Source organism: Hyla sarda, chromosome 13, assembly GCF_029499605.1.
Source record: "Hyla sarda isolate aHylSar1 chromosome 13, aHylSar1.hap1, whole genome shotgun sequence".
In the NCBI taxonomy this organism is placed as follows: domain Eukaryota; kingdom Metazoa; phylum Chordata; class Amphibia; order Anura; family Hylidae; genus Hyla; species Hyla sarda.
Window position 1 is genome coordinate 16,004,873 of NC_079201.1, and position 18,315 is coordinate 16,023,187.

Genomic DNA, 18,315 nt, shown 5'->3' on the forward strand with positions numbered 1-18,315 from the left:
AGAGTAGGAGAAAAACCCCATAGAAAATATATGCTGCTCTGGACAGTTCCTAAAATGGACAGAGATGTCAGCAGAGAGCACTGTGCTCGTGATGTCAGCAGAGAGCTCTGTGTTCAAAAAAAGAAAAGAATTTCCTCTGTAGTATTCAGCAGCTAATAAGTACTGGAAGGATTAAGATTTTTTTTAATAGAAGTAATTTACAAATCTGTTTAATTTTCTGGCACCAGTTGATTTAAAAAAAAAAAAAAAAAAAAAGTTTTCCACCGGAGTACCCCTTTAATGAGAAAGCTGAAGTGTAAAAAAAATTTTTTTTTTTTTTTTTAAATCGTCATAAAAACTGCATTTTGGAAGCGCAAAATGAAAGGGCAGTTTTTTTAATGGACTGAAAATAAAAATAAGACAAAAATAAGTTGCGTGGAAGATTAGCCTAAAGACCATGTGAACATACCCTGAGTCTCTTAGCATCAATTATGAGGCAAGATGGGAAACTCTAATTTGAAAAAAAAATTAAAAGATAAAATAATTATAATTCAGAACAATACTCACGCCAGGACATTCTCCTCTTTACCGAGTCTGATGGTCAGGGCGCTGACAACCTCTTGGGAGGCCAGAGGGAGACCAAAGCCACTGAGGGCCCCTACGGCATGGTATATTTGGGTGACAGAGGAATCTTCACTGACCGCACCGAGCAGCAGGTCTCTGGTTTCGTTAGAGATGGGCACCTAGGAATGCAGTAATATTAAAGAGGTATTCCAGGAAAAAAAAATAATTTCCATTTCAAATGGCTCCAGAAAGTTTTTTATCCTTCCAATAATTATCAGCTGCTGAAGTTAAGTTGTTGTTTTCTGTCAACAGTGCTCTCTGCTGACATCTCTGCTCGTCTCGGGAACTGCACAGAGTAGAAGAGGTTTGGTATGTGGATTTGCTTCTAAACTTGGCGGTTCCCGAGACACATGTCATCAGAGAGCACTTAGACAGAAAAGAACAACTCGACTTCAGCAGCTCATAAGTACTGAAAGGATTAAGATTTTTTTTTTTTTTATAGAAGTAATTTACAAATCTGTTTAACTTTCTGGAGCCAGTTGGTATATATATATAAAAAAAAAAAAAAAAGGTTTTTCCCTGGATAACCCCTTTAAGATGACATCTAGATCCAGATACCATCATGACAAGAATAGGCAGGACAGTCCATACATCCTCTTCTGACCTACCTCACAATTGGACAGGGTTTGACTGGCTTGAGCGGCATAGAACAGGGAATCCACATTACTGATATCAACATTAGAGCGAATGAAGTTACAGGCAGTCTGTGAGGGGGGAGAAAAAATAAATAGAATTTTAGCATCCAGAAATTCATAACAATATAGCGACCACTGGTTATCAGACATGTTAAAAATTGTATTATTATTTTTTTTTTAAAGGGGTAGGAGATAAGATGCCTGATCACGGGGGTCCCACAGCTGTCACGCCCCCTTCCATAGGCTTGCATTGAGGGGCGGAGCATGACGTCACACGGGGGAGGAGCCTTGACGTCACAACGCCCACGATCAGGTATCTTATCCCCTATCGCCAGAGTACCCCTTTAATGATTTTTTACACTGCTTTAGAAGGGGTACTCCGGCCCCAAGACATCTTATCCAAAGGATAAGGGATAAGATGTCTGATCGCGGGGGTCCCCCCAGTCGTGGAGTCACAATACTCTGTCCCCGTGGTCGGGAGGCATAACACAGAGCATCCAGCGCTTCCTGCAGTGCTTACAGGTGGGTGCTGCATGCTAGACTGCGGGGGTCCCCAGCGGCGCGACCCCCGCGATCCGACATCTTATCCCCTATCCTTTGGATAGGGGATAAGATGTCTTGGGGCCGGAGTACCCCTTTAATAAAGCTATATAATAGCTACCGTATTTTTCGCCACACAAGACGCACCCAATTTTAAAGGAGGAAAATCTAGAGAAAAAAAAAAATAAAGATTCTGAACCAAATACTGTAGTAAAATATTAAAATATTTTATATCAGTATAGTTCCCCCACAATAGCTGGCAGTATAGTTCCCCCACAATGGTAGGCAGCTTCCCCCCCACAATAGTTGGCACTATAGCTCCCCCACAATGGTAGGCAGCTTCCCCCACAATAGTTGGTAGTATAGTTCCCCCACAATGGTAGGCAGCTCCCCCCCCCCCTCCCCACAATGGTTGGCAGTATAGTTCCCTCACAATAGTTGGCAGTATAGCTCCCCCACAATGGTAGGCAGTTTCCCCCCCCCCCAATGGTTGGCAGTATAGTTCCCCCACAATGGTTGGCAGCTCCCCCCCCACAATAGTTGGCAGTATAGTTCCCCCACAATGGTAGGCAGCTCTCTCTCCCCCCACAATGGTTGGCAGTATAGTTCCCCCACAATGGTAGGCAGCTCCCCCCCCCCCCCCCACAATAGTTGGCAGTATAGTTCCCCCGCAATGGTAGGCAGCTCCCCCCCCACAATAGTTGGCATTTAGTTCCCCCACAATGGTAGACAGCTCCCCCCCCCCCCCCACAATAGTTGCCAGTATAGTTCCCCCACAATGGTAGGCAGCTCCCCCCCACAATAGTTGGCAGTATAGTTCCCCCACAATGGTAGGCAGCTCCCCCCCACAATAGTTGGCAGTATAGTTCCCCCACAATGGTAGGCAGCTCCCCCCACAATAGTTGGCAGTATAGTTCCCCCACAATAATGGTAGGCAGCTTCCCCCCACAATAGTTGGCAGTATAGTTCCCCCACAATGGTAGGCAGCTCCCCCCCACAATAGTTGGCAGTATAGTTCCCCCACAATGGTAGGCAGCTCCCCCCACAATAGTTGGCAGTATAGTTCCCCCACAATAATGGTAGGCAGCTTCCCCCCACAATAGTTGGCAGTATAGTTCCCCCACAATGGTAGGCAGCTCCCCCCCACAATAGTTGGCAGTATAGTTCCCCCACAATAATGGTAGGCAGCTCCCCCCCACAGACATACAGCTTCCAGCCATATACAGTGTACGGCTGGAGACTGTATGTCTGTACTGCTGCCCCCCACAGTGTTCCGGTCACCGCTCCTCTGGCCTGGTGTCACAATCTACTGCTATGGCCTATGGACCATAGCAGTAGGTGCCGAGACCGGAGGAGCGGTGACCGGAACACTGAAGATGACGTGCCGCCAGTCACTCACCAGGCCCCGGTCAGCGCGCGTCTTCCTCCGGTGCCTCTATGGTTGTACGCACGGGACGTCACGTGCGTACAACCATAGAGAGGCGGAGGATCGCAGGAAGACCGCAGGAGGACGCGCGGTGGGTGGGGAATGGTTAGTGACCCGCGGACATCCTTATGTCCCGAAAAGATTTTTTGGGACACAGGGATGTCCGGCATAGGAAAACCTATGATTATCTGCCCGGGCCGGCTCCTGTGCGCGGCTGCAGGCGGGGGCTGGCCAGAACAGGTAAAAACTAATTCATGTATACTAAAAACCAGGGGGCCCTCCAGCTGTTGTGAAACTACAACTACCAGCATGCCCGGACAGCCTTTGCCGGTCTGGGCATGCTGGGAGTTGTAGTTTCACAACAGCTGGAGGCACCCTGGTTTTTAGTATACAGTTATCAGTAATTCACCTGCCCGGCGCCCGGAACGGTATGTTCCAGGCATAGGGCAATAAACATAGCTGGTGTGAGGTGAAAAATTCACCGGCGGTCATGAGGCTGCTGCGGGTGGGGAGCGGGTAGTCAGCGCTGTACCGCACCCTCTGTACTTACCGCTGACTTCCCGCTCTCTTCCCCCCCGTTTTGGGGAAGAAAAAGTGCGTCTTATACGGCGAAAAATACGGTATATAAAACAAACCCCATACTGGTTATGTGTTATTTTTTTCGGGTTGTGTGGCAGTACGAAGAGCCAACACAGAGCTCTCTGCTGCCACCAACACGTTTGGTGGGTATGGCAGGGCTGCTCATGTTCTGGTTCCCTGTCCAAGTGCTGCCGCGTACACAGCACCTCTCCCCAGTGTATTGCACATAGTAATTCATTGGAATATAAAATATATTGGGGGGGAGGCTCGGTGTCACTATTTGTATGTGCACGGCAGCTATTGAACAGGACGAGCGGGCTTAACCCCTTAAGGACTGAGCATTTTTGTGTACTTTCATTTTTCCCTCCTTACCTTTAAAAAAAAAAAAATCATAACCCTTTCAATTTTGCACCTAAAAATCCATATGATGGGCTTTTTTTTGCGCCACCAATTCTACTTTGTAATGACATCAGTCTTTTTACCCAAAAATCTACAGCAAAATGGAAAAAAAAAAATTCATTGTACGACAAAATTGACGAAAAAACGCCATCTTGTAAATTTTGAGGGCTTCCATTTCGTTACGTTTCGGTAAAAATGACACCTTATCTTTATTCTGTAGGTCCATACGATTAAAATGATCCCCTACTTATATAGGTTTGATTTTGTTGTACTTCTGGAAAAAAAATCATAACTACATGCACTAAAAATTTATACATTTAAGATTGTCCTCTTCTGACCCCTATAACTTTATTTTTTTCGCGTACGGGGCGGTATGAGGGATCATATTTTGCGCCGTGATCTGAAGTTTTTAGCGGTACCATTGTTGTTTTGATCACTTTTTGTTCATTTTTTATGGTATAAAAAGTGACCAAAAATACACTATTTTGGACTTTGGAATTATTTTGCGTGTACGCCATTGACCGTGCATGGCCGATACCTGCTGCAGTGTGGCCGTCAAATGCCCCGCTCTGCTGCCCCGTTCTGCCGTCCGCATCATGGCGTCCTATGGAGGAGCATGTGACACACATCATTCCACCTCCTCCACTGCGCCCAGCGTAACACTACGGAGGAGTGATGTGTATGTCACATGCTCCTCCATAGGACGCCATGATGTGGATGGCAGAACGAGGATGCGGACAGCAGAACGGGGCAGCGGAGCAGCAACCGCAGGTGAGCAACTACCGTGGGGGTGCTGTCTAGAAGGGGGGGCTGCTGTTTACAAGGGGGCACTGTCTACAGTGGGCTGCTACTTATGTCTGCATTTATCTATACTATCTACAAGGGGATACTACCTATTATTAAGGGCAATCTTACAGCAGAGTCATCTGCACTAACTTCAATTTATAGGTAGATAGGTCAGGTGACCCGGTTTCTACCGCTGCTTACCATGTGAACATCAGTGCAATCGCTCCGGAGACATCGGTCTTGACGCCAATGCCAATTCCCTGTTCTGTCCAATGGAGAAGAGAGAAATCTTGGCTCATACTACAGCAGCCGCCTCCATTGTACACAACAAGGACCCACATATACGGTGAGCAGCGCCAGAAACCGGGTCACCCTGGGGTCAGATTCCCTTTAAAATATAAGTACTCGGAATTGGTATCGGCGAGTACTAGAATTAAAATATCAGTACTTGTACTCTGTCTTAAAAAAATGGTATTGGGACATCCCTACTGGACAGTTCCTAAAATGGACAGAGATGTCAGCAGAGAGCACTGTGGTGATGATGTCAGCAGAGAGCTCTGTGTTCCAAAAAGAAAAGAATTTCCCTTGTAGTATTCAGCAGCTAATAAGTACTGGAAGGATTAAGATTTTTTAATAGAAGTAATTTACAAATCTGTTTAACTTTCTGGCACGTTGATTTAAAAAAAAAAAAAATAAATAGAAAAAAAAGTTTTCCACCGGAGTACCCCTTTAAAACCAATTAAAATTGCTCACTGAGAGCCACAACACAACCTCGGAGCAGGGCCATGAACCCCCACTCCCCAGGTGATGGGCAACTGGACAAATTTTCCTCTGGACACGTTTTGATAAATCTCCCCAATCATCCCTACCATAAGTATAACTAACGAAATCTACGAGTGGGTGAATGATGACCCCAGCCGGACCGACACTGAAATCCATTAAAGGGGTTCTCCACTGCCCTGTCTTCCGGAGCTCCGCTTGCAGCGTCCGGACGTTTATTACTCCGGACGCTGTTTGCGGGCTTCCGTGTTCGAGGCCGCCCCCTCGTGACGTCACGCCCGCCCCCTCAACGAAAGTCTATGGGAAGGGGGCCTGACAGCGGTGGCGCCCCCTTCCCATAGACTTTCGTTGAGGGGGCGGCCTCGAACACGGAAGCTGCGAGCGGAGCTCCGGAAGACAGGGCAGTGGAGAACCCCTTTAACTTTAATGAGCCGACCGGAGTCCCCGTTTTACTCTGGTCGGCTCTTTTTTGACCCGTATCCAGTTTTCTGACCAGACCTCAAAACGTAGTATACTACGAAACTCGCAGCTCAGACCTTTATTACCTTAGTCTGCGTAAATTAATTCAGCTTTCCAAGGGCCTCCAGTTGCCTGGAAAAGTCCGGGATGACAGTTTTAGGTCTCCTGTATCCACCTTTTCCAGGCAACCGGAGCCCTTGGAAAGCTGAATTAATTTATGCAGACTAAAGTAATCAAGGGCCGAGCTGCGAGGTTCGCTACGAGCCGATTTACTGTAAGTTCGCTGAATTCTAATGACTATCACTGACGTGCTCCATAGCCTCACCTTTTCATCTGCTACACTGGCCCCGAGATGATGGAAGCCTACAGTGTAGTAATAGGCCGTCTCCAGGTCAGACACTGGGCGTTCCAAGACATCTTTAAGTCTCTCCACATCTGCCTGGCTCAGGTAGTGGCTGGGAGTCAACGCATGGACGGTGGTCAGGAGAGCGAGTACTAAAAGGAACGCTGAATGTGGAGCTGCAGAAAGAGAGACAAGGGCATAAAATACTATAGTAACAATACAGGAAGCCATTCCCCTCCACCAAAAGACAGAGAGAATGCCCATCCAGGACATTAACCCCTTGGGGACAGAGGGTTTTTCAGATTTTGCACTCCATACCTTATAAAAATCATAACCCTTTCAATTTTGAACCTATAAATCCATATGATGGCTTATTTTTTTGCGCCACCAATTCTATTTTGTAATGACATCAGTCATTTTATCCAAAAATCTACGGTGAAACGGAAAATGACAAAATGAAGAAAAAACACCCTTTTGTAATTTTGGTGGCTTCCATTTCTACGCAGTGCATATTTCGGTAAAAATGACACCTTATCATTATTCTGTAGGTCCATACAGTTAAAATGATCCCCTACTTATATAGGTTGGATATTGTCGCACTTCTGGAAAAAATCATAACTACATGCAGGAAAATTTATACATTTAAAATTGTCATCTTCTGCCCCTATAACTTTTTTATTTTTCAGTGTATGGAGCGGTATGAGGGAAAAAAATTTGCGCCGTGATCTGAAGTTTTTATCGGTACCATTTTTGTGCTGATCAGACTTTTGATCGCTTTTAATTTTTTTCATGATATAAAAAGTGACCAAAAACACGCGATTTTGGACTTAGGATTTTTTTTTTCCGCGCACGTCATTGACCGTGCGGTTTAATTAACTATATGTTTTAATAATACAGATATTTCCGCACGCGGTGATATCACATGTTTATTTTTATTTATACTTTTTTTTTTTTTATGGGAGATTCGAACATTTATTAGAGGTTAAATGATCTTTATTCACTTTTTTTTTTGCAATGTTATAGCTCCCATAGGGACCTATAACACTGCACACACTGATCTTTACCATTGATCAATGGTTTTTCATAGGAAACCATTGATCAATGATTCTGCAGCTTGACTGCTCATGCCTGGATATCAGGTACTAAGCAGTCATTTGGCGATCGGACACCAGTAGGCAGGTAAGGGGACCCTTCTGCCGTCCTACAGCTGTTTGGGATACTGCGATTTCCCCGCGGCAATCCCGAACAGCCCCCTGAGCTAACCGGCATTAGTTTACTTTCACTTTAGATGCAGCGTTCAACTTTGAGCACCGCATCTAAAGGGTTAATAGTGCACGGCACCGCGATCAGTGCAGCATGCTATTAGCCACGGGTCCCGGCCTTTGTTACAGGCCCAACCCGCTATGACGGCATAGCCCCACGTTATAGAAATGGAGTGGATGAAGGGCGTACAGGTACGTCCTCCGTCCCCAACAGGTTAAAGGGGTACTCCTCTAGAATATATATATTTTTATAAATCAACTGATGCCAGAAAGTTAAACAGATTTGTAACTTCTATTTAAAAATCTTAATCCTTCCAGTACTTCTGTATGTTGGACAGGAAGTTCTTTTCTTTTTGAATTTCCTTTCTGCCTGACCACAGTGCTCTTTGCTGACACCTCTGTCCATTTTAGGAACTGTCCAGAATAGGAGCAAATCCCCATAGAAAACCTATCCTGCTCTGGACAGTTCCTAAAATGGACAGAGGTGTCAGCAGAGAGCACTGTGATCAGACAGAAAGGAAATTCAAAAAGAAAAAAAACTTCCTTTATAGAATGCAGCAGCTTATAAGTACTGGAAGGATTAAGATTTTTTTAATAGAAGTAACCTATAAGTCTTTAACTTTCTGGCACCAGTTGATTTAAAGAGAAATGTTTTCCAGGGGAGTAGCCCTTTAAAAAATATTCATTAGCCTAGAAGAGAGAGGACAAAGCAGTAGTGACAGAAATATTGGGATTGGGAACACCTCCCGCGCAGAAAGTTAAACAGATTTGTAAGTTACTTCTATTAAAAATCTTAATCCTTCCGGTACTTATGAGCTGATGACGTTGCGTTATTTTCTGTCTGACCTGACCACAGTGCTCTCTGCTGACACCTCTGTCCATGTCAGGAACTGTCCAGAGCAGGATAGGTTTGCTATGGGGATTTGCTTATACTCTGGACAGTTCCTGACACAGACAGAGGTGTCAGCAGAGAGCACTGTGGTCAGACTGGAAAGAACTACACAACTTCCTGTGGAGCATACAGCAGCTGATAAGTACTGGAAGGATTAAGATTTGTTAATAGAAGTCATTTACAAATCTGTTTAACTTTCTGGCACCAGTTGATTTAAAATTGTTTCCCACTGGAGTACCCCTTTAATGGAACTATGTGAAAAAGAAGCCCATGAAGCATTTCCCAAACCAATGTACCTGCAGCTGTGGCAAAACTACAACTTCCAAGCATGCTGGGAGTTGTAGTTTTGTAACAATTGAATGGCCACACACTGCGCTACATGAGTGTGTCCCAACCAGGGTGTCTACAGCTGTTGTAAAACTACAACTCCCAGCATGCCCGGACAGCCGAAGGCTGTCCGGGCATGCTGGGAGTTGTAGTTTTGCAACAGCTGGAGGCACACTGATTGGGATAGACTATAAGCACCATGTGGCTGCTCTGCTGTTGCATAACTACAACTCCCATGGTAACCTTTGGCTGTCGGGACACGCTGGGAGTTGTAGTGCTTCCTGGAGCACAGCACAGGCTCAGGTGCGGTACTACAGTCCAGGTAATAGCACTGCCCGGCACACAGGGGGCGCAGTCCGGGCACACTATAGCGTAAGCCCGCCGCCCCAACGTCACCGCCATTGACCATCACCGGGTTGCTCTATACTCACTCGCTGCCATGTTGCTCGCTCCCGCCCCTCACAGCGTCACTCGCCCCGACCGTTCGTTGTTTCCGGCGCCGGCTCCTCAGACACGTAGACCTAGACTAGACTATAGGGGGGGCGCAACCAAATCCAACCGATAAAAACCGGTAGAATACAAGCCCAGTCGGTCCGCCCAGCTATGCCATACCGTGTAGTATTCTATCATGTCATAAGCTATACATTACTAAAGTGACGGGTAAGAAAAACATCCGAAATGTGTGTAAACTAGATACCGTGATCCCCCTTTTTCCGGTGTGTAAATGGTTCGTTCCAAATAAAGAGGAGAAGCTCCGGGCATGTGTCTGTGACTGATTGGATGAAGCTCCTGCCAATCACGGATGATGGGGCGGGGCTTCCTGTGACTTGGCAACGTCATCCGCTGCGTGCTGGACATGACGTTGATTGGCTGTGGAGCCGTGATTGACAGCTGGTTCAGCCAATGGGGTCAGTGAAGTGACAGCTGGACGGCTCTGTCAGGAGGTGACGAGTATTGGCGGGCATTGTGTCTGCTGAGATTCACATGAAGTAATTGTACAGTACGTGAGAGGAAAGAAAGCTGACTCACTAGCGCCACCTTTGTCTGACCCGTAATCTATGTATAACAAGGTTCACCTATAGTAGTATCTCCCCCTAATAACCTCTTTGCGCTCCACAGGCCAAACCTGAGACATTTACCTCACTAAATATATTATCACTGGTTTTATTCCAGATGGTAATAATCTCTATAATCCATCCATACAAAGAAACTTAAAGGGGTTATCCAGGAATAGAAAACCAGAGCTAATTTCTTTCAAAAAACAGCTCCACGTCTGTTCCCAGGTTGGGTTGGCTCCGTTCACTTCGATGGAACTGAGCTACAATACCACATCCAACCTGGAGACAGACAGGGAGCTGTTTTTGAAATAAATTAGCTTTACTTTTCTATTCCTGTATAACCCCTTTAAAGGGGTAATCCAGTCCTGAAAAACGTATCCCCTATCCTAAGGGGATACAGCAGCTGATAAGTACTGGAAGGATTAAGAATTTTTAATAGAAGTAATTTACAAATCTGTTTAAAGGGGGTATTCCAGGAAAAAACATTTTTTTTTATATATCAACTGGCTCCAGAAAGTTAAACCGATTTGTAAATAACTTCTAATAAAAAATCTTAATCCTTTCAGTACTTATGAGCTGCTGAAGTTGAGTTGTTCTTTTCTGTCTAAGTGCTCTCTGATGACACGTGTCTCGGGAACCGCCCAGTTTAGAAGCAAATCCCCATAGCAAACCTCTTCTACTCTGTGCAGTTCCCAAGACAAGCAGAGATGTCAGCAGAGAGCACTGTTGCCAGACAGAAAACAACAACTCAACTTCAGCAGCTGATAATTATTGGAAGGATTAAAGGGGTTATCCAGGAAAAAACTTTTTTATATATATATATATATCAACTGGCTCCAGAAAGTTAAACAAATTTGTAAATTACATCCACAATCAAGAGCAGAGAAACGGAGCAACTCCCCACACCAGACCGGATGATCTATGCGAGTGACACTTTATTCATAAAGCTTCATCCAAAGACGACAAGCAGGGAAGAGTGCACGGGAGACGCGGGGGTGTCCTCTCGGTGACGGGACCGGATCGCTTCGTCAGACCGGGATAGTGAGGTCACAGGAAGGGGTGTGCTTAAAAACAGGTAAGTTCCAGTGACGCTGCAGGTAAATCGCAGGTCATTGGTTCTTTACTCTAATACAAAAATACATTGTAAAACATGTAGTACGATTGTTAAATGTGCGCTGTCACCAACTTTATTTTTTGATATGTTGTAGTACTTATGTACTACAACATATCTCTAATATACTTTTATTATTATTATTTTTTAATTAAAATTGTTTAATTTACATTTGAAAACCGGCCACTAGGGGTCTCCCTCCTAGTGGCCGGCTGCAGCCTGAAAAAGGACCGATGCGGCCGGGCATCGGTCCTTTTTCATTCAGCCTGCGCTCGCTCCCTGCCTGTCAATCAGACATGCAGGGAGCGAGCGCATTGGCTCCCCGGCCACTGGCTGGGAGGCCACTCCTCCCGCACATCGCTGCCTCGTCGCCGCCGCTGTCCCTGCACGCCCGCTGCCGGACTCTGCAGTAAGTGTAATGGGGGGGGTGGTGGGTGTTGAGATGGAGGGAATGGGGTATGGCACGGGGGGGGGGGGGAGGAGGGAGGGAGACGGAGGGGACGGGCTAGCGCCGCATGTAACTAATAGTTTATCTACACAGGGTGCCTCCAGCTGTTTCAATACTACAACTCCCAGCATGCCCTGACAGCCAATAGATGTCAGGGCAAGCTGGGAGTTGTAGTGATGAAACAGCTGGAGGCACCCTGTGTAGATGAACTAAGGGCGGAAGTCCCCCCCCCCCCCAGCAGGCATCAGTGACGTGGTGCCTGCTGGGGAAGTCTGCCTGGTAGTGAGCACACTGCCAGGCAGATAAAAAGCATTTTTTATATAGTAAAAATAAAAATTAAAAGCAGGGAGGGGGTTAGGGATAGATTGACAATAGGCAGGGACAGAAAAAATAAATAGGATGGTGGGAGCTACTCTTTAAAAGCAGCTTCCTATCATGCGAAAAAACAGTCCTCCTGAAGAAACCTTATGGTAGTGCACCATACTCCTGTTTTTCATTCAATCCTAGCGGGCCGGGGGCGTCCGTCCGGATGATCCATCTGGCTTCGCTTCTTAGGAGTTGTTGGTGGCTGTTCACACCTCGGGGAGCGTTATCTATACGTTCTATCCCCGCAAATGTCATTTGGTCGGGGTTATTATTGAGATGTGGGCGATAAGACGAGGGGCACCCACTCCTGTGGATAATGATTTCCAGTGTTCCCTAACTCTATGGTACAGGGGTCGGATCTTCTTACCTATATAGTAACGCCCACATGCGCAAACCAATCAATAAACCACGTACCAGGTAAAAAATAGTTTAACTTGAATGTCACCTAATTTCAACATGTTGCACTTTAAATTGTTTTTACATTGTTTACAAGATCCGCAGGTAAAATTGCCTACGGGACGGGAGTCTGTTAACCAATTCGTATTGGATTTTTTTTATTTTTTCTCTTTTTATTGTAGAAATTTTGAATAGTTGTATTCTTGCGGTGCGTTATTATGGGGTTTGACTCTGTTTAAAGTTTTAAGGGCTTCATTTTGTTGTAGCATAAGCCAATGTCGTGTTTATGCTTGTCGTCTTTGGATGAATCTTTATGAATAAAGTACCACTTGCATAGATCATCCGGTCTGGTGTGGTGAGTTGCTCCGTTTTTCTGCTCTTGATTGTGGATGTATTGTATGGACTTAGTTTGCACGTAGAGCACCACCGAAGTCCCTCCAGCAGTTGCAAGGAAAAGACACAGCACAGTTGCGCTATTGCCTATCCCAAGTGTGAATAAGGGTGGTGCCGAGTCTCTATCCAATTGGTTGCAAATTTGTAAATTACTTCTATTAAAAAATCTTAATCCTTTCAGTACTTATGAGCTTCTGAAGTTAAGGTTGTTCTTTTCTGTCTAAGTGCTCTCTGATGAGACATGTCTCGGGAACCGCCCAGTTTAGAAGAGGTTTGCTATGGGGATTTGCTTCTAAACTGGGCGGTTCCCGAGACACGTGTCATCAGAGAGCACTTAGACAGAAAAGAACAACCTTAACTTCAGAAGCTCATAAGTACTGAAAGGATTAAGATTTTTTAATAGAAGTAATTTACAAATCTGTTTATCTTTCTGGAGCCAGTTGAGATATATATATATATATATATATATATATATATAAAAAAGTTTTTCCTGGATTACCCATTTAAGTCTGGAGACAGCTCTTTGCTTTTACCCATCATTAGAGATATCTTGGCACTGAGACCTTTATCTAGTTCATAAGTCGGGAATAAACCAGCTGATATTATTTTGCTTTCTTCATGTGTTCAATACTTTTTTACCATTATTACGCATAACTTAATTTCTATGCTTGTTTGTTTTGGTTTCTTTGTAAGTATGGATTATGGTACTTGGGTTGTTGCCAACATCTTCTGGAAAAAAAATTAGGGCCATTTTAGGAATGTCCCCATACTAATATCGGCGGAGCGAGGCAGGACCTGACACATGATGATGACATTTCATCACATGACAGGTCCTGCACCACTCCAGCTTACAGGAGAAGGTCCTGCACCACTCCAGCTTACAGGAGAAGGTCCTGCACCACTCCAGCGTACAGGAGAAGGTCCTGCACCACTCCAGCGTACAGGAGAAGGTCCTGCACCACTCCAGCTTACAGGAGAAGGTCCTGCACCACTCCAGCTTACAGGAGAAGGTCCTGCACCACTCCAGCATACAGGAGAAGTTCCTGCACCACTCCAGCTTACAGGAGAAGGTCCTGCACCACTCCAGCGTACAGGAGAAGGTCCTGCACCACTCCAGCGTACAGGAGAAGGTCCTGCACCACTCCAGCTTACAGGAGAAGGTCCTGCACCACTCCAGCTTACAGGAGAAGGTCCTGCACCACTCCAGCGTACAGGAGACGGTCCTGCACCACTCCAGCTTACAGGAGAAGGTCCTGCACCACTAACAGAGTACAGGATACAGGGGCCTTAGCAAAGGAGCGGAGGGAAGGTGTATGGGATTTGTATTATTTTCTATTGCAGGGGACTTTTTGGGAGGGACTACTTAATAGTTTCTCTGTCTACCTACTAGGGGCTTCTACCTAATAGGTGGGGTACTGCACAACCCTGAAGCGTTCCCCTCTTGAGTTTAAAACTGGCTGTTAGCCCACTATTATAAATAATACAAGTGGATGGGGACATATGATGCTGCAGATTATTACTCCCCTAGAAAATATGCTGCAGGTTCTTACTCCTCCTAGGACATATGATTCTGCAGGTTATTACCCCCCCAGGACATATGATTCTGCAGGTTATTACTCCCCCTAGGAAATATGATTCTGCAGGTTATTACCACCCCCAGGACATATGATTCTGCAGGTTATTACTCCCCCTAGGACATATGATGCTGAAGGTTATTACCACCCCCAGGACATATGATACTGCAGGTTATTACTCCCCCTAGGACATATGATTCTGCAGGTTATTAATCCCCCAGGACATATGATGCCGCAGGTTATTACTCCCCTAGGACATATGATTCTGCAGATTATTACTGCCCCCCCTAGGACATATGATTCTGCAGGTTATTAATCCCCCTAGGACATATAATGCTGCAGGTTATTACTCCCCCTAGGACATATGATGCTGCAGGTTATTACTCCCCCTAGGACATATAATGCTGCAGGTTATTACTCCCCCTAGGTATATGATGCTGCAGGTTATTACTCCTCCTAGGTATATGATGCTGCAGGTTATTACTCCTCCTAGGTATATGATGCTGCAGGTTATTACTCCTCCTAGGACATTTGATGCTGCAGGTTATTACTTTCTAAACCTAAAAACCTTTATTTACCTGTATGACATCTATGAGGGACAGTGTGAAACGCTTTTGCAAATTCCAAATACATTATATCCACAGCTGCCCCTTTGTTATAAAAACAAATTAGTTGGTTTGAGAACTTGGTAAACCCATGCTGGACATTACGTATAATACTACTAGCTGAGTACCCGGCGTTGCACGGTTTTTCCTTCCTCATCCTTGTTGGGGAGGAAAATCAACAAAGGAGGAAGGTTTTGACTTCAAATCCCGTCCTCATATATTGTTGTCATATCCCGACCCCATATCTCGTCCTAATATCTCTACCTCATATCCCGCCCTCCTATCCCGACCTCCTATCTTGACCTCATATCCCGCCCTCCTATCCCGACCTCCTATCTTGACCTCATATCCCGTCCTCACACATTCACCAGGAGATGCAGATCGGAGCTTGTGGAGTAAGATACTGGAAGTCCCATATACTTGCTTAGGGCTTGAAACAAAAACCCATCTTTTATATAAGGGTGTATGTAAGGGTTAATTTAACTATCCTATATTTTAAGTGGACATATAAGTAACATGTGACCAAGTATTATGGAAATATCTCCAGCCGTTTGGAAGTTATACAGTAACATATATTTCCCATTGACTTGTATGGGACTTTAACCCCTTAAGGACCCAGCCATTTTACACCTCATGACCCGGCCATTTTTTGCACATCTGACCACTGTCACTTTAAACATTAATAACTCTGGAATGCTTTTAGTTATCATTCTGATTCCGAGATTGTTTTTTCGTGACATATTCTACTTTAACATAGTGGTAAAATTTTGTGGTATCTTGCATCCTTTCTTGGTGAAAAATCCCCAAATTTTATGAAAAATTTGAAAATTTAGCATTTTTCTAACTTTGAAGCTCTCTGCTTGTAAGGAAAATGGATATTCCAAATAATTATTTTTTTTATTCACATATACAATATGTCTACTTTATGTTTGCATCATAAAATTGATGAGTTTTTACTTTTGGAAGTCACCAGAGGGCTTCAAAGTTCAGCAGCAAATTTCCAATTTTTCACAAAATTTCCAAACTCACAATTTTTCATGGACCAGTTCAGGTTTGAAGTGGATTTGAAGGGTCTTCATTTTAGAAATACCCCACAAATGACCCCATTATAAAAACTGCACCCCCCAAAGTATTCAAAAATACATTCAGTCCGCGTTTTAACCCTTTAGGTGTTTCACAAGAATAACAGCAAAGTGAAGGAGAAAATTCACAATCTCCATTTTTTACACTCGCATGTTCTTGTAGACCCAATTTTTGAATTTTTACAAGGGGTAAAAGGAGAAAATGTATACTTATATTTGTAGCCCAATTTCTCTCGAGTAAGCACATACCTCATATGTCTATGTAAAGTGTTCGGCGGGCGCAGTAGAGGGCTCAGAAGGGAAGGAGCGACAAGGGGATTTTGGAGAGTACGTTTTTTTGAAATGGTTTTTGGGGGGCATGTTGCATTTAGGAAGCCCTTATGGTGCCAGAACAGCAAAAAATCCCCACATGGCATACCATTTTGGAAACTAGACCCCTTGAGGTACGTAACAAGGAATAAAGTGAGCCTTAATACCCCACAGGTGTTTCACGACTTTTGCATATGTAAAAAAATAAAAATAAAATTTCACTAAAATGTGTGTTTCCCCCCAAATTTCACATTTTTGCAAGGGTTAATAGCAGAAAATACCCCCCAAACATTGTAACCCCATCTCTTCTGAGTATGAAGGTACCCCATAAGTTGACCTGAGGTGTACTATGGGTGAACTACAATGCTCAGAAGAGAAGGAGTCATATTTGGCTTTTTGAGAGCAAATTTTGCTCGGGGGCATGTCGCATTTAGGAAACCCCTATGGTGCCAGGACAGCAAAAAAAACACCACATGGCATACCATTTTGGAAACTAGACCCCTCGGGGAACGTAACAAGAAATAAAGTGAGCCTTAATACCCCACAGGGGTTTCACGACTTTTGCATACGTAAAAAAAAAATTAAAAAAAATCACTAAAAGGTGTGTTTCCCCCCCCAAATTTCACATTTTTGCAAGGGTTAATAGCAGAAAATACCCCCAAAAATTTGTAACCACATCTCTTCTGAGTATGGAGGTACCCCAAAAGTTGACCTGAAGTGCACTACGGGCGAACTACAATGCTCAGAAGAGAAGGAGTCATATTTGGCTTTTTGAGAGCAAATTTTGCTCGGGGGGCATGTCGCATTTAGGAAGCCCATATGGTGCCAGGACAGCAAAATAACGCCCACATGGCATACCATTTTGGAAACTAGACCCCTTGAGGAACGTAAGAAGGCGTAAAGTGAGCATTTACCCCCCACTGGTGTCTGTCATATCTTTGGAACAGTGGGCTGTACAACATTTTAAATTTGCACAGCCCACTCTTCCAAAGATCTGTCAGACACCAGTGGGGTGTAAATTCTCACTGCACCCCTCATTACATTCCGTGAGGGGTGTAGTTTCCGAAATGGGGTCACATGTGTTTTTTTTTTTTTTTGCGTTTGTCAAAACCGCTGTAACAATCAGCCACCCCTGTGCAAATCACCTCAAATGTACATGGCGCACTCTCCCTTCTGGGCCTTGTTGTGCGCCCCCAGAGCAGTTTGCGCCCACATATGGGGTATCTCCGTACTCTGGAGAAATTGCGTTACAAATTTTGGGGGGCTTTTTTCCCCTTTACCTCTTGTCAAAATGAAAAGTATAGGGCAACACCAGCATGTTAGTGTAAAAAGTTTATTTTTTTTTACACTAACATGCTGGTGTAGACCCCAACTTCACCTTTTCATAAGGGGTAAAAGGAGAAAAAGACCCCCAAGATTTGTTAGTCAATTTCTCCCGAGTACGGCGATACCCCATATGTGGCCCTAAACTGTTGCCTTGAAATACGACAGGGCTCCAAAGTGAGAGCGCCATGTGCATTTGAGGCCTGAATTAGGGATTTGCATAGGGGTGGACATAGGGGTATTCTACGCCAGTGATTCCCAAACAGGGTGCCTCCAGCTGTTGCAAAACTCCCAGCATGCCTGGACAGTCAACGTCTGTCCGGCAATACTGGGAGTTGTTGTTTTGCAACAGCTGGAGGCTCCATTTTGGAAAGAGTGGCGTACCAGGCGTTTTTCATTTTTATTGGGGAGGGAGGGGGGCTGTGTAGGGGTATGTGTATATGTAGTGTTTTTTACTTTTTATTTTATTTTGTGTTAGTTAGCTGTTAGTTAGCTGTAATCCCCCGCACGGGCGGGGGATTACAGCGAGTTTGAGCTGCCGCGCAAAATTTGCTGCATTGCAAACTTGCAGCCCGATACTCACTGTAAGCCCCTGCCCATGTGAATGTACCCTGTACAT

The 18,315-nt window shown here is 44.8% G+C and overlaps 2 protein-coding genes across 5 annotated transcripts in view; one reads left to right on the top strand and one right to left on the bottom strand.

Annotated features, from left to right (window-relative positions):
* RPN2 (ribophorin II) overlaps positions 1–9,696 on the bottom strand; it is a 49,900-nt gene extending 40,204 nt beyond the window's left edge. For 2 of the 3 annotated variants that reach the window (XM_056550720.1, XM_056550719.1), the window contains exons 1-4: positions 9,275–9,450; positions 6,533–6,726; positions 1,212–1,307; positions 547–722 (exon numbers count right to left, since the gene is read on the bottom strand). In XM_056550720.1, coding sequence (XP_056406695.1) covers positions 547–722; positions 1,212–1,307; positions 6,533–6,726; positions 9,275–9,440 — 632 coding nt within the window. In that variant the 5' untranslated portion in view covers positions 9,441–9,450. The other variant, XM_056550721.1, reaches the window with a different exon arrangement.
* A 261-nt stretch (positions 9,697–9,957) lies between these two features.
* The window catches only part of EMILIN3 (elastin microfibril interfacer 3), a 144,328-nt gene continuing 135,970 nt past the window's right edge, over positions 9,958–18,315 (top strand). For both annotated transcript variants that reach the window (XR_008849689.1, XR_008849688.1), the window contains exons 1-2: positions 9,958–10,031; positions 10,968–11,164. The gene's annotated coding sequence lies outside the window, so the exon portion shown is untranslated. The remainder of the gene's footprint in view (positions 10,032–10,967; positions 11,165–18,315) is intronic.